The 27,596-nt window shown below is 38.6% G+C and overlaps 1 protein-coding gene across 3 annotated transcripts in view; it reads right to left on the bottom strand.

Annotated features, from left to right (window-relative positions):
- Positions 1-26,767, bottom strand: part of fxn (frataxin) — a 43,579-nt gene extending 16,812 nt beyond the window's left edge. Inside the window, exons 1-4 of one of the 3 annotated variants that reach the window (XM_088009180.1) lie at positions 26,587-26,767; positions 11,734-11,817; positions 2,409-2,497; positions 2,200-2,320 (exon numbers count right to left, since the gene is read on the bottom strand). In XM_088009180.1, coding sequence (XP_087865306.1) covers positions 2,200-2,320; positions 2,409-2,497; positions 11,734-11,817; positions 26,587-26,697 — 405 coding nt within the window. In that variant the 5' untranslated portion in view covers positions 26,698-26,767. The remainder of the gene's footprint in view (positions 1-2,199; positions 2,321-2,408; positions 2,498-11,733; positions 11,818-26,586) is intronic. The other 2 variants (XM_088009178.1, XM_088009179.1) reach the window with 2 other exon arrangements.
- Positions 26,768-27,596: the final 829 nt, after the last annotated feature.

Here is a 27,596-nt window from a genome sequence, read left to right as displayed (position 1 = left end):
GCAATGTATACGTAAGAAATTTAATTGAGCAAAAGTCAATAACAGATGAATTAGGTACAGAAGAATAACCAGGGTTGTTAAACAGATACAAGCAAAAATTCTGAGACTTTTTGTTGGTAGAGTCTTATATATAGGAAAAAGTAAAATGAAATTATTTAATCTATCAAGGTGGAAATTTTCCTTCGACTAAAACGATGAATCATATTCATAGAATCACATTATCAACAATTTGTGAATAAAGCAAAAATACTTAGCATGCTACAGGTAAATATTATAATTTAGTTTGGTTAAGAATAATTACTGTGCTGTCAATAAATAACTTCTAATAGATGTTCTTAGTTGCCAGAGGAACACAGCAACACCTTCATGAGCTCAGAGGTTCAAACTGATGAAAAACAATGGATGCTCTCTGCTAAAATATTTCTTGCCATCTTTCATGTTCTTTCAGCAAACAGTTGAGACAGAGTTGTTTTTGGTTTCACCACTATTTACCTGCTGTTATACTTGCCACTGAAAGTATTCTTAAAAGATTGTCTGTTAGTCTGCAGCTCATGTGACCAAACTAGCAGAGGAGATGAAAAGTTAAAACTTGAGTTAAAATGTTATTTTAACTTGAGTTGAGCTGAAACTCAAGTTAGAATGTTAAGTTTAAACATTTTAGCTCAACAACCTCTACCTAACTAGAAGTTATACAAAAACTCAAGCTGGGTAACCCCTAGATCACTATGTCTTCTTAGAAGGTAGTGTTGGTTTGCGATAAATAAAAAAAATCAGACAAGATCCAGAAATTGTAGAGCTCTGAATTTTTTCTTTTATGCAGTTCTTAAGAAACATTTCACTCCAGTATCTCAGCATGACATGAATTCAACCATCAGGAGGGAGAGTTTAAACCACCTGGCTTTTAAAGGATTGGCTCCTACCAGGACTAATTAAGGGAAAGAGACATTTACATTTCCAGATAGAAAAAAAGTCACAATTGTACTAAACTATATTCCTAGAAAAAATATTTACATAATTACAACGAACACTAACAACTTCAAAACTAAAACAAAAACAATCTGGGCCCAACAAAATCCAAAAACATCTCCCCTCCCTCTCAATAAATTTCCCTAGTGAGGCTGATTGAAAACACCAGGTACTTGTCAGCACTGCTCATGTGCACGCTTCCATGGCAACACATGACCAAGTGACCTCAAAGAGGAGAGAGAATGATTAAAACAAAAATATTAAATAAAGCAAGTTACTTCCTCCAAACAAGAAATACATTTACCAGATAAATTAGAATATAGAAGTACAAAAACAACACCTGTTAGGGAGGGAGTAAATCCCTCACAGGTTGAGTCTCTGAGAACAGTTCTTAAAGATATAGTCAGTGTTTTCAGCAAAGTTGAGCTGACTGTCCAGGAATGGCCTGAGGTATTTAAAATTTGGCAGCAGTAGACACCAAAAGAATGCGACTAAGGAGCAGATTTAGAAGTACGCTGAAAACTACAGAATTTGTTAAAAACTGTGAGCTGCGCTGAAGTAAATAAGAGAGAGAAGTTCAAAAACATACCAAGAGTGAAAATCCTTCTTAAAAATAACGATATATCACAGATTTCAAAAGAAATAAAAAATGGAAGGCCTTGGATAATATAAGAAATAGCGACCTATTCACTTCCGGAGTGCAACGGTCCCATTTCCAATTAAGGTATGAGACTGACAGTGGTCCGTCCCCGCCCCTTTCTGTTGGCTGCAGCGAAGTGTACTTGCCAGCGTCCAGCAACAATAGAATTGGTTTTAATTTTGAAGGATAGCTCTGCAGAAGGGTGGTGGACTACGTCACCACACGCACATAGTGCAAGTGCTGTTATTGATAATAACGTGTACATTTTATTGCAGAGGTTACACTGTGGCGGAGCCGGTTGCAGTGTATTTTAGGAGTAACAATTGAGGCATGGAGGTCTTCCAATCTATAAAACTTCACATTATAGATAAATTGTAAACATTCCAGTGGGAAATAGTGATTCAATGAATGGATGGCCTTTTCTCCTTTAGGTTATTTAGTTTGCAAAATAATAAGCTAAAAAGGAATTGAAACAGCTATTAACAGAACATAATTTATATAAAGTTCTTCCGTGATTATTTGGGCCGTCGAGTTTTCTGTCTCCTACAATAATTGATGTTCTGAGCTGACCACTTGATGTTATAATGCCTTACAGAAAACACAACATCGTATTCTGTTCCAGTGAAAGCTTCGTCTGCCAGATCTTCAAAGTAATCAGATAGAGCATCCAGCGTCTCATCTGCCAGCTTCTCATAGGCTGCTTCTGACAGCTCTCTTCCAGAGAAAGACACAAAAATATCAATTATTTGGGCAATTCAATAATTACTAGCGATATTACATAGGAACAATAACAAAGGAATACCTTATATGCACATGGGTCAGTTTCTTCTTTCTTCTTGATGTTAGAGAAAGAGTTCTGATTAACCCATCATCAAATCTTCTCAAGCCATGCTGATGTGGAAAGAAAACCTCATATAAGTAACTTAATGGTGAAATTTGATGTGTTTTGTTGTTGACATTGTCTTCTATAGGGACAATTGTGAAGTTTTTTATAATACAATATTCACAGAAACGAATAATATCCAAAGCTTTGAACATTGAACGTGCAGACAGCTACAGTGGAAAAGTTTTGCCACAGTGTTTGACTGGTTCAGTTAAAGTCCAGACACACATCCATTGGTGAATGTGTAGGAAGGTTTGAAAATTGCCGTTCACAGATCTATCCAATTTGACTGATTTGACTGATCTTAGGGCTGGACAAGATGGTTGAAAAATGTATCACAATACGTTTCATATCAACCGATAAATGATTACTCCTTTGTTTTGTTTATATGACATGCCAATCCGCTATGGGGCTTCGTCATGCCAGTAGCGCATGTTATATGCGTTTCTGTGAAGCGCATAGCGGAATAAACTTCACCAGATCCAAAAGAGAATTATTCTTTACTAAGCAACATTGGCAAGCAAAGGATGTATAGTAACTCGAGTTCCACTAGCGTTTGAAGACGGAAAGCCTTATGAAACTTGGAAGAATGAAGTCAATATTTGGATGAGATTTGGAGAAGAAAAAGCAAGCTCTTGACACGGCTATGGAAATTCCAGTAGATGATCTAACGACACTGGAATGACCACATTGGTAGATAAAATAGATGATTTGTTCCTAAAAGAGAAAGAGGGGTCTATGAAGCATACTCAGAGTTTGATCGGATCATAAAAGAAATGAACATGTCAATGGCAGACTATGTTATTGATTTTGAGCAGTGTTATTCGGACAGACAGTTGGCTCCAACGGCATGCTCAGACGTAACATTTGCTTCTCGTCAAAAACTCCACAGACCGGCACAAGCCTGCTGGATAAGTGCGGACATTGATAAAAATGTGCAGTGTGCCAAAATACTTTTCACTGCTTTGGCTGTCTGCACAAAGCAGAGTGTTAAAATTACTGATGGCACAACAGACATGGAAAACATACACTCACTGCCCACTTTATTAGGAACACCTGTCCAACTTCTCATTAACACAAATGTCAAATCAGCCAATCACATGGTAGCAACTCAATGCATTTAGACATGGCCAAGACAATCTGCCGCAGTTCAAAGCGAGCATCAGAATGGGGAAAAAGGTGATTTAAGTGACTTTGAACGTGGCATGTTTATTGGTGCCAGACGGGCTGGTCTGAGTATTTCAGAAACTGCTGATCTACAGGGATTTTCGCGTACAACCATCTCTAGGGTTTACAGAGAGAATGGTCTGAAAATTAGAAAATATCCAGTGAGCTGCAGTTCTGTGGACGCAAATGCCTTGTTGAGGTCAGAGGAGGTCTATTTCTGCTGTGACATTCAGATGGTAGGGTCAGAATTTGGGATCAACAACAAGAAAGCCTGGATTCATCCTGCTGTCTATCAACAGTTTAGGCTGGTGATGGTGGTGCAATGGTGTGGGGGATATTTTCCTGCCACACTTTGGGCCCATTAGTACCAATTGAGCATCGTGCCAATGCCACAGCCTACCTGAGTGTTGTTGCTGACCATGTCCATCCCTTTATGACCACAGTGTACCATTAGGATCCAGTAGGATAACACACAATGTCATCAAGTGCGAATCGTCTCAGAATCATCTCAGACTGGTTTCTTGAACACGACAATGAGTTCACTGAATCCACATTCACCAGATCTCAATCCAATAGACCAGTGGTGACCTTTTCATCACCGCGGACTGGTTAAGGCTTGGCAATTTTACTGCGGCCTGAGGGATGGGATGAACCGTCAGAGAAGTCGGTGGGTTCTTCATGTTAGTGTGCCCGCTAAAGCTTAGTTCACATGGCACAATTTAAATTTTTTTGCCCCAATTTTCCCCTTACAATAATCTTAGAACATTCCGCGTTCCACGAGTGTCGTTTGTGATAATTGTAGCCGATCATCCTGCAGTGTGTGGTGTGTTACTGCTCCGATCTAAAATCGGGCACATTCAATATGTTGGATTGTCTTGGCCTGATTATCTCAGCATGTGGGGTTTTCCCTGATTGGGAGCGAGAATGCAGCCTGTTGATGTGACAGGTAGCCAATCAGAAAGCACGGTGACGTAAGCATGGATGGGGAATCCCAAACAGCTGACATGGTGCAACCGAGAGTCTGGTGGGAACAACATGAATGTTTATTCTGCATTTCGTACAAGAAATATCAACAGAAGTGATAAGGAGAGGAGTTGGAGCAAAATTGCTACAGTAATTTATAAACCCGGTAACTTTTCAGCTATCCATCATTAATGTGACATAAATAGGTTATAACGACAAGGCTGTTCATTCAACCAAGGCTTGACACTGACTAACTCGCTTAAAATAAGTCCAAAACTTATTTTTGCTTCTACATCGTCATCCGTGTTTGTTTATCGGAGGGTTTTATGGGATTTTCTTCTGAAATCGGGATGTTCGTGAGTTAAATTGGTTAATGTGTGGTGTGTTGGTCCTGCCGTGTGGCTGGACACACAATTCGATTGAACCTGTTGTACTTTAATCAGTTCTGTGGCCACAGAGGTTTGGAAAAATCGGCCGAAGCTGTACTCCTCTCCTCTCTTCTCTACCACTGCCCTAATGCTCTCTGACTCTGGTCACTATGGTATCATTTACACATCCCTTCAAAATAAGATACAGATACACCACAAAAACAAACATTTTACTTTGATGAAAATTTTAACTCACGACAACGACTAATCAATGGGAGCCCTTAACTTTTTCGCCCTGAACTTTTTCTCTGCAAAGATGGTCCCATCTGTGAGTTAGGGGAGACAATGACACCCGAAGTGTTGCTTATGCACACGGTGCTTGGTCTCTAAGTGGCGAAGCAGTTTGAAGCTTAATTGCCTCGTCGCATATCATGCAGAGCGGGCTTGGAATGTGGGAATCACCTACCGGGATAAATCCATTCTCCTGTCTCTTCTCTTGGCCTTTTCCCCTTCGCAAAGAAACTTTCCAAAGACACCTGATCTGTTTCTTACTCATTTTGCTGCTTGTGGGCTCAATGTTGGCACATAAGATGTAACTGAGAGAATCCAGTTAAATAATTTTCAAAATAAAAGATCCTCCAGACTCAGATAATATATGAAACGGAAATATTTAATTATTTCTTGTAGGGCCGGGTACTAATTGATCCATGGACCAGTACCAGTCTGCGGCACAGGGGTTGAGGACGACTGCACTAGAGAACCTTTGGGATCTGGTGGAACAGGAGATTCACATCATTCACATCAACAAATCTGCAGCAACTGCATGATGCCATCATGTCAATATGGACCAAACTCTCTGTTTCTAGTACCTTGTTGAATCTATGCACAAAAGATTAAGGCAGTTCTGAAGGCAAAAGTGGGTCCAACCCAGTACTAGCAAGGTGCACCTAATAAAGTGGCCGGTGAGAGTATTCTAAGATAATAAAAAAAAGTTAATCGAGACAAAGACAAAAACAGTTGAATCTTTCCCAAGTAGCACATCACCCACAATAGAACTCCATACACCAAAGAATGACCCACAAATGTTCATGATACAGTGTTTGGGCTCAGCAATAGTAGACACTGCTTGCACTAGGACAGTTTGTGGACAAGAGTGGCTAGACATCTACAGTACTATGTTAAAAACGAAAAGATCAAAAAAGAGACAGAAACACAAAGTCACAGGCCCTTCAAGAATGGAGGTAGAAAAGTTGTCTACTATGCCATCAAAAAGGTAAAGATATCTGCTAAAACTGGCAACACAAAGTGTAGTATAGAAACTGAAGGGGAACCTGCTAACATTCCATTGATTTTGAGTAAAGTCTCAGTTGTTTCAGTGCTGATAGCGTCTGAACTAGGGGTGCACCGATTTATCCTGCTGATTTTTTTTAATTTTGGGAGATGGGCAGGCCCGGCAGAAAGGGGAGGCATTGGGGGCGTTGCCCGCCAACAGAGTTAGCTATGCCAGCTGGAATGGAAGCTGTCCAAATTTCTATTATTCATATCTCGATTCCATATAATAGAAACTCCCGCATTGTGTGTTGGAATCATGGCAGCAAACTAGCAAAAGGCAAAGAACTTTGCTCAGTTTTTTTTAACCCAAACTAACCAAGAGAGTTGATTAATGCTGGTCGATGCAGGTAATGTTAGCTAATTGATAACTAGCTGATGCCAATATATCAGATTAAGCTTGTTAACAAGAACACTAATTTTTACCCATGTTCAAAAATGGGTAGTACTGGTTCCATTTTCTTGAGTAACTTTTTTGGGAAAAAAGGTACTTATACAAGTAGTTTTACTGTACTGAATGTTTTACTTTTACTGGAACAATATTGCAATTGCTACTCTTACTTGAGTAGATTAATTTTGCATTTAAATAAATAGACGTCAGAGACGGGAAACATTAGATTCTTAGATTTCAGCAACATATGAGCTAATGTTTATGCAAATCTGAACATAATTACTCAACATTTTATACGTCACTGTTTATATCATTATTGCTTGTTTTGTATTAATAAACATGGTCATTTTATTTGAAAGGTTGCATAAAAGTTTATGTATTTATATTAAAATGAAAACTCATTTACTCTCCTTGCTTAACTCCTCTGGAGATGGGGATCGCCCGATTCTTACACGTAAGGTAAGGTAATTTTATTTATACAGCACTATTTCAGCAACAAGGCAATTCAAAGAGCTTTACATGAATTAAAAAGGAAATACAAACAAAATAAATGAAAGGAAAGAAAGAAGACTAAAACATATGAAATAAATCTTACCCCCCACTCTAATCTACCTCAGCAAAACTCTTAATAATCAACCACTGTCCTCGTCTGTGACAGATGTTTGACTGATAGACCAGCATGTCTGCAGTTAACAATATTAACTGCATTAACTGCAATATTACTGTTGCCAACTCAGCAACTTTCTTGTTATATTTAGCAACATTTCAGACAAAATAATTGGCATTGGCCAAAATCTGACACAGCAGTTTAGGCTTTTTAAAGATCAGTAATCGGCGATCAGCCAAAAAACTGCAAACGGTGCATCCCTAGTCTTAACCAAGACGTCTTCTGAAATACTTGCACGCTTTACTCGTGATTGGATTAGTGTGCATGGCCCGCCACAAAAGTTATTCAGTGCCAATGGTAGTGAGCTTAATAATGAAGAACATGGTTGAGAACTTTAATACTGACATTAAGACAACACCTGCTTACAGCCAATGAAGTATTGGACTGTTTGAGCACCATAATCAAACTCTGACTGAGATCCTAATGAAAGTCAAAGCAAGTACTGGATGTGACTGGAGCACTGCCATGGACTGGGTCCTGATGCCAAAGAACTCTATGCTAAGCGTCTGTGGATACAACTCACATCAGCTGGTGTTCAGGCAGAATCCCAACCTGTCCTCTGTATTAATAGACAAAGCCCCAGCTCTAGAGGGCACCACTAAGAGTGAATGGGTTACCAAGCACATTTCAGTCATAAATGCTGAAAGAAAAGCTTTTATAGAAGCAGAATGTTAAGAAAGTATAGGCAAAAAGCTGCAGTCCACAGATGAGTGATACGAAACTGGAGACAAAGTCTTTTACAAACGAGTGGACTGTCCAGAATGGAAAGACTAGAAGTGGTCAGTGGTCAAGATGGTACAGTATTTTTTGTAGGATCACCTATGTCAGGCTGACATAGGTGCTTCACTACATCACCTATGACATAGGGTGCATTCACACTGCAGCCTGAAGTGACCCAATTCCGATTTTTTGGCAATTCCGATTTTTTGGCAATTCCGATTTTTTTGCCGGGGCCGTTCACACTGCCAGTAAATGCGACCTGTATGCGTTCTGCAGTGTGAACGGGCAAACGACCTGAAAGTGTCCCGCATGCGCAGTAGAGGGCGCAATAGCGTCAACGTTCTCAGTGTTCTGCCAACCGCCATAAAAAGAAGAAGTGCTCAGTGTTCGTGGAAGTAAACATGGAGGCTAACGGTGGAGCTTAGCTTACATATTTGAAGTTGTTGTCCGGCCGGAGCAGCACATTAACAACTTAATCCTCATATTGTCTGTCATAGTTGTTGTTTTTCTTCCCTCTTGCACGTATCAGGACACAGAATAGTGAGATTTGTTGAGTATCAGTGACGTTCAGTTCGGATGAATGCGACCTGGACGTTAGGTCGCATTTGAATTGGATACGTATCGGATACGGGTCACATTCGAAAAAGAATCCGACCTGTGCTGTTCACACTGCCATGAAAAGATCGGATACAGATCGCATTACGTAAAAAAATCGGAATTGGGTCACTTCAGGCTGCAGTGTGAACGCACCCATAGTGAAGCACCTATGCTTCACTATGTCATAGTGAAGAACTCAGTTGAGTTCTTCATGCTCAACTGACTCATGAGCATGAAGAACCTGCAATAAGGAGAACATTCATGTGTGAATATGTTTTAGCCTGTTTATCAGTGTAGTGTAAAAAGCTAACTGGGTGAGACAACCTTTTTTATTTTAAAGCAGTTATTAGACACATCTCTAGCTGTGCAAAGCTGGTAGAAATAGACTCCCAAAAGAATTTCAGGTGTAACTACAATTAGCAGAAGTATTAGCTATTGACTCGTGGGCTAAGCATAAACACTCCACCTTTTCAGATTTTTATTTTTTAATTCATTAAATAAACCATTATTTTCCTCAAACTTTACAATACATGTTACATTACCCTATCACTCTAGATCAGTGTAACATTGCTCTATTTAGATTTTGTCTAAATAAATATTCATGGGGTTTGAATAATACCGTGAGGCACTCACTGTTGTTGTAAACACTCAGCGGTCCACTAGAAGCCCCTTTGGAATCCTGTTGAAAAGTCACTGCAGTCAAATGAGCTGACACCACATTTACACCAACAATTAGTTTAGGTCCCTCCATACATGGTGTCCTTGAATTGCTGTTGGGTCAAAGCCAATGTCCGAGAAATCCACAGAAGCCACATCTGTTGAATTCTCTCTCATGTTCAGCACTTTGTTTCAGTTGTGGCTGATGTTAAAGTGCTTTATTAATAAAGCTGATCAATTATTTTATGCAGGAATTCTGGTTGAAATGTTATTTGTGATCAGATTGTCCAGAGCCTATAATAAAACTGAAAGCAAATCATGCTCAGACCTCATTCTCCCAGATTACTCAAACTCTGCTTTAACTTTAAATTGAATAATTTAAAGTTCTACAATGAAAATAGCTCTAAGAGATTCAAATTGTTATAGTAAAAACACTTATCATTGGATTTAAATATAATCAGGCTCTTTTTAATATTTCATAAAAAAGTTTTTCTGTGTTCATTTACTATTGTGTACTTGTTTGATTTTAGTTGAAATCAATATTTTTACTAGTCACTTTTTTAAGGTTTTCACAGATCATTTTTAAATGCTGCAACATAATGAAATCAAACCAGAATTCTGCTTGGTCTTGTGTGCTTGAACATGGATCTACAGTTAGGAATGGCTCTTTGCACAGTTTTTCTTTAAAGAAACTATGTGATCTACTGACTTATTTACTTGGTGATCACATTCTATATCGAATGACTTTGATGATGTATATCTAAGAGGATGTAGCTTTGAAAAACTTACAGCAAATAATGAGCATCAACAGCCTTGGTGCAGAGTAAATTTGACCTCTGGAGTGCTGCTGTTTCTGGTGCTGGAATGTCAGATCCACTCTATTAATAGAAATCTGTTATTCCAGAATGCTGCAGCAGAATAAAAATGTGTTTATTGGCTACTAATTAAGACCATTAAACGTTTGAGAGACTTGAGTTTTTGTTGTGTTTGATATTTTGACAGGTGACCAGCATAGATTGTAAATTATCATTTAATAAATCTGACTGTCATGATCTGTGTTTCTGTCAGTGACGTGCGGTCAGGGGAGGCAGGTGAGGCAGAGCCTCACCTATCGACATGGAAAAATAATATATAATAATAAAATCATTTATATTGCTATTTTCACCCTGTGGTTTGTACTATAAAGTACCTATTTTTTATGTAGCTTAACCAATTCTGATGATTTTTTCTTCAAAATCGCTGGATTTTCGCATTTTCCCATTCAAATGCTCAGCTTACGACTTTGAAGTTGTCTGTCTGCAGCCAGCATATTAACAACCTAATCCTCATTACAGTCAGCCATAGTTGTTGTTTTTCTTCCCGCTTGCGCATATCAGCATACAGAATAGTGGCTTTTTACTATTCTGTAGTATGCATAATGTTCAGGTTGGTTGGATGCAAACTGGACGTTATCCAATTCAAATGTGACCTATGTATCGGATATCTACTTGGCATGGGTCGCATTCGAAAAGAATCTGATCTGTGTTGTTCAGACTGTCATGAAAAGATCAAATACAGGTCACTTTAAAAAGAAAAAAATCAGAATTGGGTCACGTAAGACGGCAGTGTGAACACAGCCAAAATGACATAAAACCACAGCAGAAGCTTATTTAACCCTTGTGCGTGCGAGGACTGAGGCAAACGATACAAGTGATACGGGTGTGGGGTCAGTAGGACCCCATTTGTAAACACAAGGGTTAAACTGCTTGGTTTCCTGACACAAACCTAGAAATTTTGCCAGACGATAAACTGTCCCAGAAATTATTGCAATAAACGATATTATTGTTTATAAAATTCTGATGGCATAATAAAGCAAGAACACATTCTCAAAAATGTATAATCTTTCAACTCTAATGAACATTTGACGCTGGAACCAGAAGATATTTTAAATATCTAAAATTAATAAACCAATTGAAATAGCAAAAAGAATTATGAAGTCTCTGTACACAAAATTGTCCTTCAAAAAAGGGCTAGTTGATGTCAGTGCACCAGCTTGAAGATTTTAGTCAGCCAGTTTTCATTAGAAAAAGTGACAGAAAAGAGAAAAACGATAAATCATACAAATGGGAATAATTGAGTTTGTTTTAATTTATCTCATGATTAACTGATTTATTGCTTATTGTGACAGGCTTTGTCATAAACATAGCCCCCAAATTTCTTAGCACAAATAATTCTATTTAGAGTAAATGGATGTATCTAAGCCCATATGTGGAGCTTAAACATCAAAGTGTGATTTTGGTTTTAAATAGTAGTTGTATGTTGCATTTTACCTTGAGAAAGCAAAACTGTTAAAGACCAACATCATTATGTGAATGTAAATGTGTGATTAGCAGAGAACTGTCTGACCTCCCCAACGGGTTGAAGGACACTGGGATGCAGGTGGTGTGATGTCCAACCTCGAGCCTTTTGCAGGACAGAGAGCATGTGGAGCTAAAATCAGGGGCAAAACCGGATTAGTTAAAGATTTAAAAAGCAAATTATTTAGGGTGTGAAAAAAAACATTCCAGAAACTTTAATTTAAAAAGTAAAGACAAAACATTGGTTAGATTGCAGAAAGCCAGATGTTGAGCTCCCTTACTTCTGCTGTTATTGGAATCATTTTCTTTTCAGCCACACTTACATTAAAAACTGCCACAATATTCTAGTCACGGTTAAAGTGTCTTGCAGTTTTTAAGCAACAGCAGACACTCAAGGTTGTGTAAAATTGAGTGGACCAGCCCTTTAGTCATTTACCAAATTGGAAGCTACAATCAGAGGCCAACTTTAGCTTTGCATACAAAGCAAAGTCAGGTTTTCTGGGTGAAGTTATTATGATTAAATTAATTGTTTGCTGGTTCGGACAAATGTACTCAAACGGGCCTCTACGCCAGTGTTTCTCAACCCTGGTCCTCCAGCATCACTGCCTGCATGTTTTAGGTGTTTCCTTGATTCACCCCAGGTGATTTCAATTAACAGGTGTTTGAACTACAGTCAGCTGAATGAGGCGCATTGAAGCAGGGAAGCATTTAAAACATGTAGGGCAGTGTGCCTTGAGGACAAGAGTTGGGAAACACTGCTCTACAAAATGTGATATTTGTTCTTTGTTTGACTCCCCCTACAGGTCTGGAGCACTTATATTTTGTGGAATGAGTTTGTAGTTGCATTAGCCTCCACTTTTTCCTGTGATTACAGTGTTTTTTGCGGTTGCAGCATTTTATTCATGATTGCATCATTTTATTTGTGGGGGTAGCATTTTTTGTTTGCATTTGTTTTGTTGATTGATGGTTTTTGCTGCCATTTTCTGTTATTCCATTTTTAATTTTCAGCACTTTTCTGTTGCTTTTGTTTTTTGTTTGCTGCGAGTTTGTGCCTGTCGGCCACCATATGTCAACCAATAAATCTGCCAGAGAAGCATTTAACAACATATCTTGCAAGACTTTCCTTTGTGCTGATGGACCATCTGAACCCAGGCTTCGAGGCACCTGAGTGAAGTTGGCCCCCCCACCTTCTTCAAATCAGACAAAAATGGTGTCAAACGTTTGTGCTACGTTTGTGCAGCAAAAATTTTCATTTGTGCCGCTATCATTTTAAAGATATAAAGAGATGTTTCTAGAGGTCATCCAAGGTCAACCAGCCCCCCCACCTTCTTCAAATCAGGCAAAATGGGTGTCAGTCAACTCGGCTATGTTTGTGCTGGTTTGTGCAGCAAAAATTTTCGTTTGTGCTGCTTTGGCTTTGAAGATATTAATGAAAGTGCAAAGGTCAAAAGGTCAACCAGCCCCCCCACTTTCTTCAAATCGGACAAAATTGGTGTCAAACGTTTCTGCTACGTTTGTGCTGGTTTGTGCAGCAAAAATTTTCGTTTGTGCCGCTATCATTTTAAAGATATAAAGAGATGATTCTAGAGGTCATCCAAGGTCAACCAACCCCCCCACCTTCTTCAAATCAGGCAAAATGGGTGTCAATCAACTCGGCTACGTTTGTGCTGGTTTGTGCAGCAAAAATTTTCGTTTGTGCTACTTTGGCTTTGAAAATATTAATGAAAGTGTAAAGGTCAAAAGGTCAACCAGCACCCCCCACTTTCTTCAAATCAGGCAAAATGGGTGTCAATCAACTCGGCTATGTTTGTGCTGGTTTGTGCTGGTTTGTGCAGCAAAAATTTTCGTTTGTGCTGCTTTGGCTTTGAAGATATTAATGAAAGTGCAAAGGTCAAAAGGTCAACCAGCCCCCCCACTTTCAAATCGGACAAAATTGGTGTCAAACGTTTGTGCTACGTTTGTGCTGGTTTGTGCAGCAAAAATTTTCATTTGTGCTGCTTTGGCTTTGAAGATATTAAAAGAAAAGTTTCTAGAGGTCATCCAAGGTCAATGAACACCTGTTCATGGTGAAACTGTGAATTTCATTTAAATTATAAGTTGCTAACCTATGAACATGAATAATTAAATTTGAACCTGGAAGAAATTCATTTCATACTAGGTCTTATTTAGAATGAAGAAGTGTTGATGATTGCTCTTGATCATAACATTAAGCACAAAATGGCTGAGTAAATGCCAAGCACATGTTTGGTTTTATTCTTATTTTTTGTATTTCAAATGTACAGTTTGTCTAATAGCACCCTCTAGTGATCAGAAGCTACGATACAGGTCACCGAGATTGTTTTGAGAGGTGTGGTACCCATACACATAATATAAGAGTAGGTAGGGTTAGACCCTATTAATCATTATTTATTTGCGTCATTATTAATCATTATTTATTTGTGTTTGTATAGTCATATGAATATGTATAATTTATTAAATAAATTATGAACGGCTGTGTGGTTTGTAAAATGCTCATAATGCATCAACATCAGAATATTCTATTCCTATTCTATTGTTTTCCCCACTAAGCATATTTAAATAGACTGAACTATGTATGTATCAATGGAAATAAAAAAATATTTAAAAAAATACAATTGTTTATAAATGTTGCTTTGATAGATGTTTGAATAAGGTTTCCAGCAACAAAAAAGTGTGTTATGATCGATTAAATACATTATGTTATGTGCCTGCCAGACACATAACGCTGAGTGGAGTGGTGTACCGCTCCAAGATGGCTGCCCTAAATCTTGTCAGCGGCAATAGGCGAGAGCGGTCCATGAGGGTCTATTCTTATATTATGTCTATGGTTGTACCTACCTGTTCATTCTAAATAAGACCTAGTATGAAATGAATTTCTTCCAGGTTCAAATTTAATTATTCATGTTCATAGGTTAGCAACTTATAATTTAAATGAAATTCACAGTTTCACCATGAACAGGTGTTCACTGACCTTGGATGACCTCTAGAAACTTTTCTTTTAATATCTTCAAAGCCAAAGCAGCACAAATGAAAATTTTTGCTGCACAAACCAGCACAAACGTAGCCAAGTTGATTGACACCCATTTTGCCTGATTTGAAGAAAGTGGGGGTGCTGGTTGACCTTTTGACCTTTACACTTTCATTAATATCTTCAAAGCCAAAGCAGCACAAACGAAAATTTTTGCTGCACAAACCAGCACAAACATAGCCGAGTTGATTGACACCCATTTTGCCTGATTTGAAGAAGGTGGGGGGGCTGGTTGACCTTGGATGACCTTTAGAAACATCTCTTTATATCTTTAAAATGATAGCGGCACAAACGAAAATTTTTGCTGCACAAACCAGCACAAAGGTAGCACAAACGTTTGACACCATTTTTGTCCGATTTGAAGAAAGTGGGGGGGCTGGTTGACCTTGGATGACCTCTAGAAACATCTCTTTATATCTTTAAAATGATAGCGGCACAAACGAAAATTTTTGCTGCACAAACCAGCACAAACGTAGCACAAACGTTTGACACCATTTTTGTCCGATTTGAAGAAAGTGGGGGGGCTGGTTGACCTTTGCACTTTCATTAATATCTTCAAAGCCAAAGCAGCACAAACGAAAATTTTTGCTGCACAAACCAGCACAAACATAGCCGAGTTGATTGACACCCATTTTGCCTGATTTGAAGAAGGTGGGGGGGGCTGGTTGACCTTGGATGACCTCTAGAAACATCTCTTTATATCTTTAAAATGATAGCGGCACAAATGAAAATTTTTGCTGCACAAACCAGCACAAACGTAGCACAAACGTTTGACACCATTTTTGTCTGATTTGAAGAAGGTGGGGGGGCCAACTTCACTCAGGTCTTCGAGGCTTGTACCGAGTTAAAAGGGGGCGTGGCCGCTGACGCCCCGCTTCTAGTCTTGTGTCGTCTTGCTGAAAACCACGTGACTGGCAACAAACGAGGCCTCGCATTGCATGGGTCACGTGACTGCTTCATTTTGCGTCAGTTTTCAAAATAAAAGCACGATGAGCCTTGCTGTGTCATGGGTTGTTGTCCATTTGGTCTCATCAGAGGATGATATTTGTCTTCAGTGGCCAAATAAAATGAACATTGACCAACATATTCGATGTGTATTGATGATGGCACTCATCAAAATGTTTGTTAATGGTTTTCTCAATTGTAGAATATGTTGTTTTTTAATAACTATATTTTTGTGATTTTATGATGTAAATCTCTTTGAACTGCATTGTTGCTGAAACCTGCTACACAAATAAACTTGATTGTCTGAAATGGAGCCAGCAAGAGGAAAATGTGACATCTGAGAATACTTTGAGATTATCCTCACAATAAAATTCTTCTTAGATAACAATAATTAACCCTCCACCTCCCAATTTCTCACCTTCTGCAAAGTTCCACTATTATTTGTAGTCTGATTAGCAAAGATATATCAGTCTTGCACAGCAGAAACAGATTTAAACTTGTTGCAGAACTAAAATTCAACATGTAGCCAAATATGAGGGATCAGAGCCAATTAGAAATCCAAGAAAAAGTGAACGCCCCAACAGACACTGCACTCTCAAGACATTAAAACATCAATTGTCTTTATTGTCAAATCCATCTATGACATAAAAGAAAACCCAACACAACCACTAACGTTCAACATAAACCAGGATTAGATTGGTTGCAAATAATTGTAATAATTAAAACATATGACAATTAAATATGGTTTCATGATTATCCTGTTACTAAACATGAGTTTGATGAAAACTTTGTGACAATATTGCATTTAGTAATTTTTGGAAGTATGATCCAATTGAGTGACAAGACTGTTACAGTTTCACCAGCAGATGTCACTAATGAGCAATGAATGAAGCATCGAGTAACGAACCTTTTTGGAAAGCAAAGGGCTGGAAAGGTTCACTGCTTCATGAGACTTCATTTGGCCATCACTACCTTTGTGTTCAAAACCCAATCTTTAAAACAGTAAATTTCTACCACACACTTTTATCGAACACCATCAGTCTGCTGTGTATCAAAATAAATAAACAAATCATGTACACACAATATTGACCAGCAAATAGGGCAAAAGCCTCACTGTCAGTTCATCTCTAGGAACTATGTTGGAGTAGGGCTGGGGGATATGAGGAAAATCTAATATCCTGATATATTTTTGCTATATCACAATACATGATATATATCAAGATATTCTTAAATGAGCTCCAATGTTATTTAAACTATAGAAATAATCTGACCTACTTCCCGAGGGAGAGGGAAGTAGGTCAGTTGCTTGCTTGACTTTGACAAACTTAAATAGATATGAGGAGGTGTGTTTTGGTTCAGTTTAACCCTTGTGCGTGCGAGGACTGAGGCAAACGTAGAGAACTATGGCAAATGATACAAGTTTTACGTGTGTGGGGTAGGTTGGACCCCATTTCTACATACAAGGGTTAAAAATAAAAAAAGCGACCTACACACAAACTGACAGATCATCAGTAAAGCAGGTGTTTAAATTAGCTAATCAACCACCGCTGTGTTAGTTTGGCTAATAGCAGCGGTGGCTAATCTACAACAGTGATTACTTAATAAAAGCAAAATACACATCAAGTCTAAAAGCATAAAACTAACGAACTGAATGTTCTTGTTCTAGAGGGGGTAAAGTTTGAGTGTTCTTGGTGCCGAATCCTGATAAAAAAAGTTGAGTTGTTGTCAGTTGTTATGGCAACGACAACAAGTCTATGTGTATCGTAAAGCCGACACGAGAGCGAGAAAAAAAAGAATAAGTAGTTTTGAGTTATTTTCCCCATGGCTTAACTCTAATGAATCCTACCTACATCTCCAGGTTTCACTTTAACGGACCAGTTCTGCCGCGGCAGCGCGGCTATGAACAGCGTGTAAAAGAATAGTCTGATTAGGGGGCGAAATAAATTTGTGGCACAGCCTTTTGTGGCAATAGTTTTATAACATGTCTTGCAAATTACTTCATTTTGTTCGACATCCTCCATAAAAAATCCAAACCACTGCCAAATTATTGATCGAGCGCCGTTTCTCTTTGGAACTAGACTAGTTCATCTGATTCCTCTTCAGTTACTGTCTCATTCACAGCTCAAACTCTTGCCATCACCATGTTGTTTGTTTTCTCCTTGCAGCGTGATTGGTAGAACATTTTCAGGTTGGGAGGGGGGAGGGACTAGTGATGCATTCATAGAGTGTCGGATAAACTATACTATTTGAGCAACAATTTATACCAGGGGTGTCAAACTCATTTTGGTTTAGGGGCCGCATACAGCTTAATCTGATCTGCAGGGGGCCACACAAGAAAACTCACTGCAAGATTAAATAGAACCAATAAAAGTGGAAAAGTGGACAATCTCAACACTTTCACCATATCTACTTCCCTATTTTTTATTTTATTTCGGTAGACCACAAAATTTTGGGCTTATTTTGGTCTGTTCTTCCTCATTTCTAAGCTTCAGTATTATTTGAAAGTCCTCCATCTCCTACGTCTGACCACTGTCTCCTCAGAACAACTTCCATCTACCTCTCGTTTTCTGTTTGTCTAACACTCTTCAAACGCGCAGCAACAAATCCTAAGCGATGTGGAACTATAACGCACTGAATGAATGGGGAAGTTTGCGTGTTGCGGTGGAAAATTGAAGCAGGTCAAAATGCATCAACACAACGAAGCTAATACGACATAAAAACAATGACATACTTGACGGAGTTTGGCTACATCGAGGCTCACTGCAGTAAAAAAGACATACGGAGGATCAGATAGCAGGTAAAGCAGCGCACAGCTACAAACACTCACCCGGATTAGCATGACGGTCAGAAAGCTAAACAAATAACCCGCAAAATTATTTAAGTCTTCGAGCTGCGATGTAAGACGCTGGTTCTGCTCTCCTGTTGAACCGCTGCTACGCTACAGGTAGTAATATTTGACAGACGGAGCTTCGCTTCTGCTCCACCTGGTAGTGACTCACACCGAACCTCTGATTAAAGCTGCAGCATCTAACCTAAAAAAATCAATTTTACATACGTATTAATAATCTCTAAAAAAAATAATCTATCTCCTCCCTGATCTGCATAATTACTCCGCTCAGTCAGAAACAGCCAATCAGAGCTAGCAGTAATCAGCTAGCCGCCATGCTATCAGGAAGTTTTCATTCAGTAACTCTGGATTGTTTATTGTAATGGAACCTGTTTTTGCCTTTGAATGTTAAGTTTTATACTTGAATTTTTTTGGCAATGTTGAGAGGTTTTATTTTGGCTCTTTGCATTATTTAGAGCCTTCATATGTTATCAGTCTGTTAAAGATAGCATATCAATAGCAGTACAATTTGCACAATGCCTGTTTTGTTTAGTTTTCTTCTTGAAAAAAGTTATTAAAAACAAGTTTTTGTCTAAATTAAGGTGAATTCATGGTTCCTTCTTCCACATAATGTAACCGGTAGTGTTTATGATAAAAAAAATAATAATAATAATAATTATGTGATCGGTATCGGTGATCGGCCCTCATGGGTGATTGGTATCGGTATCGGGAGGAAAAAACCTGATTGGCACATCTCTAATCAAAACCCATATCATCTTCATTCTTCTCCGTCTGTGCATCCAGTCTGAGCAATTCTCATACAAGTTTATGCCAAAAACGCCACTAACAAAATCCAAAGAAAAGATCTCAGGGTTTCCCCCGAAACCTTGCTAAGCCCGGTGGTCAGGGTGCCAAGGTTTTGGCACCGTGTTTTGTATTAAAAGATGTTAGGTTGACAGGAAATTTAAAAATATTAGTGGGTAATTATATGTTACGGGGAAACACCGCCAGTGAAACACCACTTAAACCCACAATTAGTCTTAAAAACAACAAATCAAAATATACAGTTAAAATGAATATCAATTATTTGCACTTTTGTTTAATCCAAATTATGTCAGCAGCGCCATCAGGCCCCCCAGGGCTTCAGGGGCCCTATAAATGCTAAAATTTTAACACAGACCACAGATACAAGAATATAACACTTGTTTATTAATATAATCAATGCTGCTAAATTTGATTCAATTTACAAATCAATTTTCAATTTTAACTTTGATCCAAATTACATAAATTAAAATATTTTAAATTGTTTAACATTTAAATGTAAGATTTTAAGGAGCTGGCAAGTTTACTTTGTAAAAGTTTAAAGAACAATATTCATAGTTAGATTGTTTTGTTACCCTAGCTACAATCTGATGCTCTGAGTTTAATCTTTAAGTTTGAGCTGTTTGTTCACAAAAACAATTTAGTAAATTGTAACTATAACTGATTGCTTTTTAGGTTGGCTAATTAAACTACTCCCAACACATCTGTTAAAGGTGCTGATGTATTTAGCAACAAAAGGGGCCCCTAAATCAAATTCTGCTCAAGGCCTCATACAGCCTTGGACTGGCCCTGCATGATTGAGGTAATCTGCTGCACTACGCAGAGATGAACAAACAAGAGATTTAATTCAATGCTGCTAATGTGGTTTTCGTAGTTCTTTCATTTAGTTTCTGTTGAGTTTTTAATAAGTGTCACAGAAACTATTCTGGTTGGTTGAGTTTATGGGACGAGTTTCTCAGATCTCTCTGCACGGCCGCGCACATTAACTCTATCTGACTAAGTGGACAAAGCATTTGATACGGTTTGATGCATTGTGTAACCGGAAAAATAATACTAAAAATAATAATATAATAATATAAAATCAGCGCGATGCGTTACAGACAGGAGAGCGCGAAAGCTCCTCACCAGGCTGAACCTGCATGATCAGGTTAGCGCTAGTTCGTTAACTAATACACCGGCCAACCAGAATACATAGATAAAGTTTATCAGTGCAGGCAGAGCCGGGCGCTGGGCAGCGTGTTGAGATGGAAAAGCCGCACAAAATTCTTTGTTCACAAATATAAATCATTCTCACTGCTCGCTCAACGCACCTCTGAAAGCACGACTACATGCATGTGAACAAGTTATTCCTGCAGTTCACGTAGAGTTACACAACCAGAGCGCAGAGGCGCCAGCGGTGTGATTGATCCGGCTTTAAATGCATAAATTATAAATCTATTATCTATATTTTAGGAATAAATCTGCCGCTAGTGAATCGCTCAGAGCAACAGAGACACTTGGAATCCGGCTTTCTTGTTTGTGTTTTACCTAAAAACACAAACAAGAAAGGCTTAGCCTGGCAGTGGGGCTAACAAAGCATGGCGGGCCACCAGGCCTAGGGGAAACCCTGGATCTGAAAAGAAAACAACATTTTGCGTTAAGTTTAATCGAGATAAATTGTCTGTGGCTAAAGACTGTAACGCTCCAAATATATTAATCAGTTCTTGTGCAAAATCCTGTTCCCCTGTGGAAATCTGTTCCCCCTGTGCCGGGAGTGCACACTGCAGCCAGAGAGGCGGATCCGATTGATCTGACCATCTCCACTGTGCTTCTAATCGATTTCTTGGTAAAACAACTCGTATAATCATGTCAAGGTTGTAACTTTCAGTTTAATCGGCAGCTAACAAAATGGTACAATAAATAAACAAGATCTTGTGTGGTGGTCTTACCATTTTTGTGTTGTTTTTTAAATTGCCAAGAGAATCTGTCTTTTTCCAACTTTTGTCACTTACGCCTGACAAATAAAAGTCAGTCACCAAACACAATTTTGTGTGTATCTATGATTTTTCATTACGGATAGCAGAGGATGGAAGCTGGCTGATGGCAGGGCACAAAGATTAAGCTTCCTGAAAAGAGGAGAGTGTAAGCTTTCTGGAAAATCCCGTTCTAATGTCAAATATGACAGATTACTGGATAAAATAAATTTCTAGTTAATTTTCGGTGTCTCAATCATAGGCCTGTCGCAATAAACAATACATCAATTAATTGCATGATGAATGAAAGTTATCAACCTCATTTTAATTCATCGGCTTTATGTTTCTTCCTGCCTTTTTTTCCCTTTCTATTGATGACACTGGATGAAAAAAAAGGCTGAACTTCTGTGCTCTCCACTGACCCTCCCTTTCAAATTTCTTTAGTGTAATATGCTCAAGAAATGAGGAAGTGGATATTCTTTGCACAAAATGTTGAATAAACATTAATGTTATTTCCACATATCATCTCTGATGTCCGCTGCACTCTGGGTTGTGCCGTCAGCTGTTTGGGATTCCCCTCCTCCCCCACCATCCTCGTGCTTTCCCCGCAGGAAGCACAGAGGTGAATCCGCGCTTTCTGATTGGCTACATTCAACAGGCTGCGTTCTCGCTCTCTGTCAGGCAAAACCCCTGATTTAGATCGGAGCGGCCACGAGGTTCTACGACTGGACCCGATCATTCGTAACACGACACACTACAGGATGATCAGTTACGAAATCGCAAGTGACAATGTTAGAACTTTAAACATTCTACGATTGCCGTAAGGGGAAAATCAGGCCAAGAAAATCTTGTAGTATGAACTGGGCATAAGGGAGGAGTGAACTATTGCATGAGGTGGTTGGATATGCCCATCTTTTCAATCTAAATCTATTGAAGGATGCTCTTTTGGTTGAATGTAGTTATTATTTCCACTTTGGCTTTATGTTGTTTAGTTTTTATTCAAGTACATTTTTTGTTAACGTAGACAGAGTTCATTTTAGTTTTGTTTTTGGTTGTTTTGTTTACCAGTTCCAGTGTTTAGTGTTCTTTTGAAAATAACTTATCTATTTTTGGCAGGATATGGCTTGGATTATTATGTCATTTCCATTAAATCAGTGTAAAAAGGTAAAAACAATATTATTGTTTATCGCAATAATTTTTAAGAATTAATCACTTAGCAGAATTTATCGTGACAGGCCTACTCAATCATACTATCACACATAACAATAATTGAGAATTTGTAAACATTTGTTCTTTATGTGCCAAAGTTATGAAGGGAGAACCAATATTTCAGCCGTATGAAATAATCAGTTTCCCCTCCATAACATGGGAACAAATTATTTTTTCAGAAACTAACTCTGCTTCTTCCTCTCATCAACAACAATAAATCCTGCAAGTTTGAAAACATTTGCTCTTTATTTTCCAGAGTTAAGAGGGGGAACCAAATATGTTAGCTGCCTGAAATAACCTGTTCCCCCTTTGTTAAGAAACAATAAGGTTTTTTGTAATGTTTGAATTCTGGAGTGTGTATATGATCCTTTGTCTGTGAAATGTTTGTTACCTTGTGGGTGTGTCATTGCAGCTGCCATCTTGAGGCCTGCCTCAAACCCAGTTGTTTTATGGAGATAGCAGTGATGGCTGGAGTTTGATTGGCTGGGGGTAAATTGATAAGGTGGGGATAACCAGTATACAGGTGGACTGCTGGATGTAGCAAAGAGACTGACTGTTGGGAAAGCTGCCATTTTGAATTGTGTGTGAACTATGCTGGAGGCCTATAAACCAGCTTTGATTATTGTACAGACAAGTTTGCTGATTTTTTCCTTCTACACCACACCTCTCAGTGTAACACCCTCCAAAGAGTGTTGAACAGGGAAACAGGTTATTTCAGGGAGCTAAAATATTTAGTCTCTTCCCCCACCCCCAAGTAACTTTGGCAAATAATGAGCAAATGTTACCATATTTAAAGGTAAAGGTAATTTTATTGATATGGCACATTTTCAGCATAAGCAAGGCATAAGCAAACTAAGCAGCTGCTTAGGGCACCAAGGCCACTAAGGGGCCCAGTGGAGCTCATTTTTTTCTTTTGTTATAATTTCTGTCACTATAATATCAAAAACACAATTTCACCATGAAGTGATTTGTTTTTACAATGATATATATTTGATAATGTAGGAATTATTATTTTATGGATGAAAAGAAAAAAAAAAAATGCTCTTGGTGCCCCCTGGTGGCCGCGGTAGGTATACCGCACGCTTCGCCGGTAATTTGAGCTGCCGTGCAACGTGCAGAGCATCCAAACGTCCAAAGCTCTGGTCAGAAGTTAAGTAAGCAAAACAATGTCTCAAAAAAGGACTTATCCTTCAGGGAGGGAGAAAAGAAAGAGGAAGAATAGAAAAAAAGCCAAGATAAAGGTTTGTTTTAATGTGCCTTGGTAATGTAATGTAATGTAAAAGATTTGTAAAGCTGCTAATAGAAAATTAGCGTGAACGGTCCAGTTCAACAGACAAACATTTATGCTAGCGTCTTTGTGTTTGTGTGAAACTGAGTTTAAACTTTAAATGAGTTGATTCTCATGGTTGGCGGTGTACATTTCTGAGGTATCCGTGTTTGATAACGTTTGATAACAATAATTAAAACGTCTCAATGTTTGACATTGTCTAGCAAAATGTTTTTACGTCAGGCTACATAGCTGCTACATCGATGAGCTGCTGCTCTATGCTGTAGTTGTGGATATGTTGTTTGCTGCTGAGCATAATCATTTTGTGGCTAAAACATTATTTTTCCAAGTTATGTGAAACTTCTGTTAAAATCATTTGAAGGCTCAGAATCAGTCCAGTACCAATCCACATTCTCAGGAGAGAAAGACTCACCTGGTATAAATTACATTTTTACCTAGTGGAGTAACACTTACGAGAAATTTATTTAATCGTAGAATGTCATGAATATGTGTGTAGGGCTGCACCAATTGCAGTTTTCTGGCCCATCCCTGGTTACCGATCTTTAAAAAGCCTGACCCGCCTAGGCCTGTCACGATAACAAATTTTGCTGAGCGATTAATTGTCTAAAAATTATTGTGATAAACGATAATATTGTTTCAAGACCTTTTGACACCGATTTAATGGAAATGACGTAATAATGCATGCGATTTCCTGCCATAGCTAGATACACTTTATTTTCAAAAGAACACATAACACTGGAACTGATAAACTAAACAACCAAAAACAAAAATAAAATGGATTCTGTCTCCATTAACAAAAAACGTACTTGAATAAAAACTGAAGCCAAAGTGGAAATAAATACTCCATTCAACCAAAAGAGTGCAGATTATGAAGTCTGTATTGCCCTTCAGTAATCACTAGATTTAAATAGAGAAGATGGGCACATCCGACCACCTAATGCTGTAGTTCACACTTCACGTTTTTTTGCCCCTATTTTCCCCTTACGACAATCTTAGAATGTTGGCTGTTCTAATATTATCGCTGGTGATTTCATAACCGATCATCATGTAGTGTGATTTAGATCCTCCTGATCTAAATCAGGGGTTTTCCCCGACTGGGAGCTTAATGCAGCCTGTTGAATGTGACAGGTAGCCAATCAGAACGTGCAGATTCTCCTTGTGCTTTCTGAGGGGAAATTACGGAGGGGAATTCCAAACAGCTGACCCGAAGTCCAGTGGACATTGGAGATAATATGTGGAAACAACAATATTATTTATTCAACATTTCGTACAAAGAAGATAGAAATGACAAGGGGAGGAGTTGGAGCCAAATTGCTACCGCAGTTGATAATCCTGGTAACTTTTCAGCTTTTCTTCGTTAACGTGACAAAAATAGGTTATAATGATTTTCATTCAGTCAGGACTTTACGTTGACTCTAGCCACATGGGTCACAGGTATATTCTAGTAAAGCATTGATTAATGCCTGGTTTTAAAATAAATTAACTGGACTTGTAGCCATTATTTTGTGCCCATGTGGCTGGACCCCTCACGGCACGAGAACCCGATCGAACCATTATACCGGATTTCTGTCGGCTAATGTGTGGTCTCAGGTTTTGAAAATGGGCCGACAGTCGGCCGAAAACTCGCATAGTGTGCGCTGGACATTACACTAAGGAAATGAGGAAGGGAAGGTCAGTGGAGAGCACAGGAGGTTTCACTTTTTTTCATTCAGTGTCAGAAAGGAAAAAAGGGCAGGAAGAGACGATAAAGCCGATAATTAAAATTATGTCGATAGGTTTAATTTATCGTGCAATTAATTGATTTATTGTTTATTGTGTCAGGCCTAGATCAGCCGATTGTGACTTTGGCTGATATGATTTTTTTGTCTTAAATGTCTAAATATAGCAAAACAGTCAGTGAGTTGGCAACAATGGGGTGAATATTGTTAACTGTAAACATGCAGACCTGACCTGGTGGGCTGGTCTGTCAGTCAAACCTCTGACTGCAGAGCAGAAAAGGACAGAGGCTGATCTTTAAACCTTTGCTGACGAAGTTAAGATTAGGGAAAAGATCAGCTTCACATGTAAGTATCGGCCAATCTCAATCCCCCAAAATTAAGGAAATCAGCACCCAGAAATCGACTGGTCGATAAATCAGTTGGCCAATAAATGTGTTATACATGTATATAATGTAAACAGCACTGCCAGAGATGCAATAAGTTTATAGCAGGAATGTGAATGATCTAATGATCGGACTGCTGATTGCACCCAGTCCACATTGTTAGCAGAACTAAAGGGCCCCAAAACCAAATTTCGCTTAGGGCCCCATGGAGGGTTGGGCCGGCCCTGAAGAAAAGCTCCACACAAGACCTATTTATTTATTTATTTTACAATTTTGTTATATGCCAATTTAACTGAAACTTGAGATGATTATATGAGTTGTTTTACTGATTAATTGATCAAAAGCGCCGTGAAAGTGGTCAAACCCATCTCTCTGACTCCCGATACAGAGGGAACAAATTTTCACAGGGGAACAGAATTTCGCACAAGATGTCTTACGATAAACCATCTAATCGCGGTGTGATCACATTCTTCTGACACTTTCCTCGTGCTAGGTCTCAAGTAAAAAGTAAGACAAAGTAAGGATTACCTTCACCCGGGATAACGGCTGAACGGCTTTTTGAAACCGAAAACCCAGGATGTGCACATAGTTACCCCATAATTTACTCGGGATTATCACTTATCCCGTTTCAGAAAATGGGGTCGAGTTTACACAATGAAGCAGTTTCAAAAACACAGAAATTTCCTGTGTGGATGTTATCCCTGGGTGTTACCTGATGAAAGTATGTCCCCGCAGTTCTCTTCGCTGTCCCCAGGTGAAGCTTTGAACCTGCAAGGTGGCAGATCTGTGGAGAAATTTTCCATGTTTTTGTAAAAAGGAGCATTCTTCTTCTTCTTCTTCTTCTTCTTCTTCTTCTTCTTCTTCTTCATTATGGCGGATCGCAGCAACTTTAAGGTGCATACCGCCACCTACTATACACGAGTGTATAGCAGCACTACTTTACATCTATTAAAATCTATTTTTTTAATTTTGTAATCTGAAGATAAATAAATAATGCTTTCCTTAATCTGTAAATATCCACTATGTTTCCTTCATTTCTAAATATTCCTTTAAGACTCCATTATTGACCTGTCCTTCCAACCATTCTTCTCAATTTCTCCCTTTCAGGTTCATATGTTTTACAATTCAATACATGTTCTACATTTTCTTTCTCTCCACATCTTTCACGTTTATCATTATTTTCCCTCCCTATTAGACATAAAATGTCATTTAAATAGGTATGACCTACTCCTAATCTGATCATTACCCTTCTGTTTCTCTCATCTTTTCATCTGAAAAATAAAAGAAGACAGTTAGCGTCTTGACTGAGTGGTCAGCCACGAACACCAACTGGACAAAAAGCTCCCTCTCAAAGGGTCATATTCAGTTCAACCACGAGAAAACTTTACAAATTATATTCGTAGATGTTAGATGTACAATATTTCGTTAATTGTTGAACTAGAAAATATGACCCTAAGTAAAAATAAATAAATAATAATAGTGAGGAGCTGCCTCCACCAGCATTCCTCAGAATTCTGGTGGGGGAGCCGTGAAAGCGCCTGAATAAGGTGGCCGACAGGTGCAAATGCGCAGCAAAAGAGAAAACATGCAAACAAAAGAAAAGACACACCCCCGAATCAAATGCAGCAAACAAAAAAGAAAACACCCCCGAATTAGAAAACACCCCCGAATTAAATGCAGCAAACAAAAAAGAAAACATCCCCGAATTAGAAAACACCCCCG

Source organism: Poecilia mexicana, unplaced genomic scaffold (genome assembly GCF_051168715.1).
Source record: "Poecilia mexicana isolate PSO_F unplaced genomic scaffold, ASM5116871v1 scaffold_9, whole genome shotgun sequence".
Classification (NCBI taxonomy): domain Eukaryota; kingdom Metazoa; phylum Chordata; class Actinopteri; order Cyprinodontiformes; family Poeciliidae; genus Poecilia; species Poecilia mexicana.
This window is presented reverse-complemented; position numbering and strand designations above follow the sequence as displayed.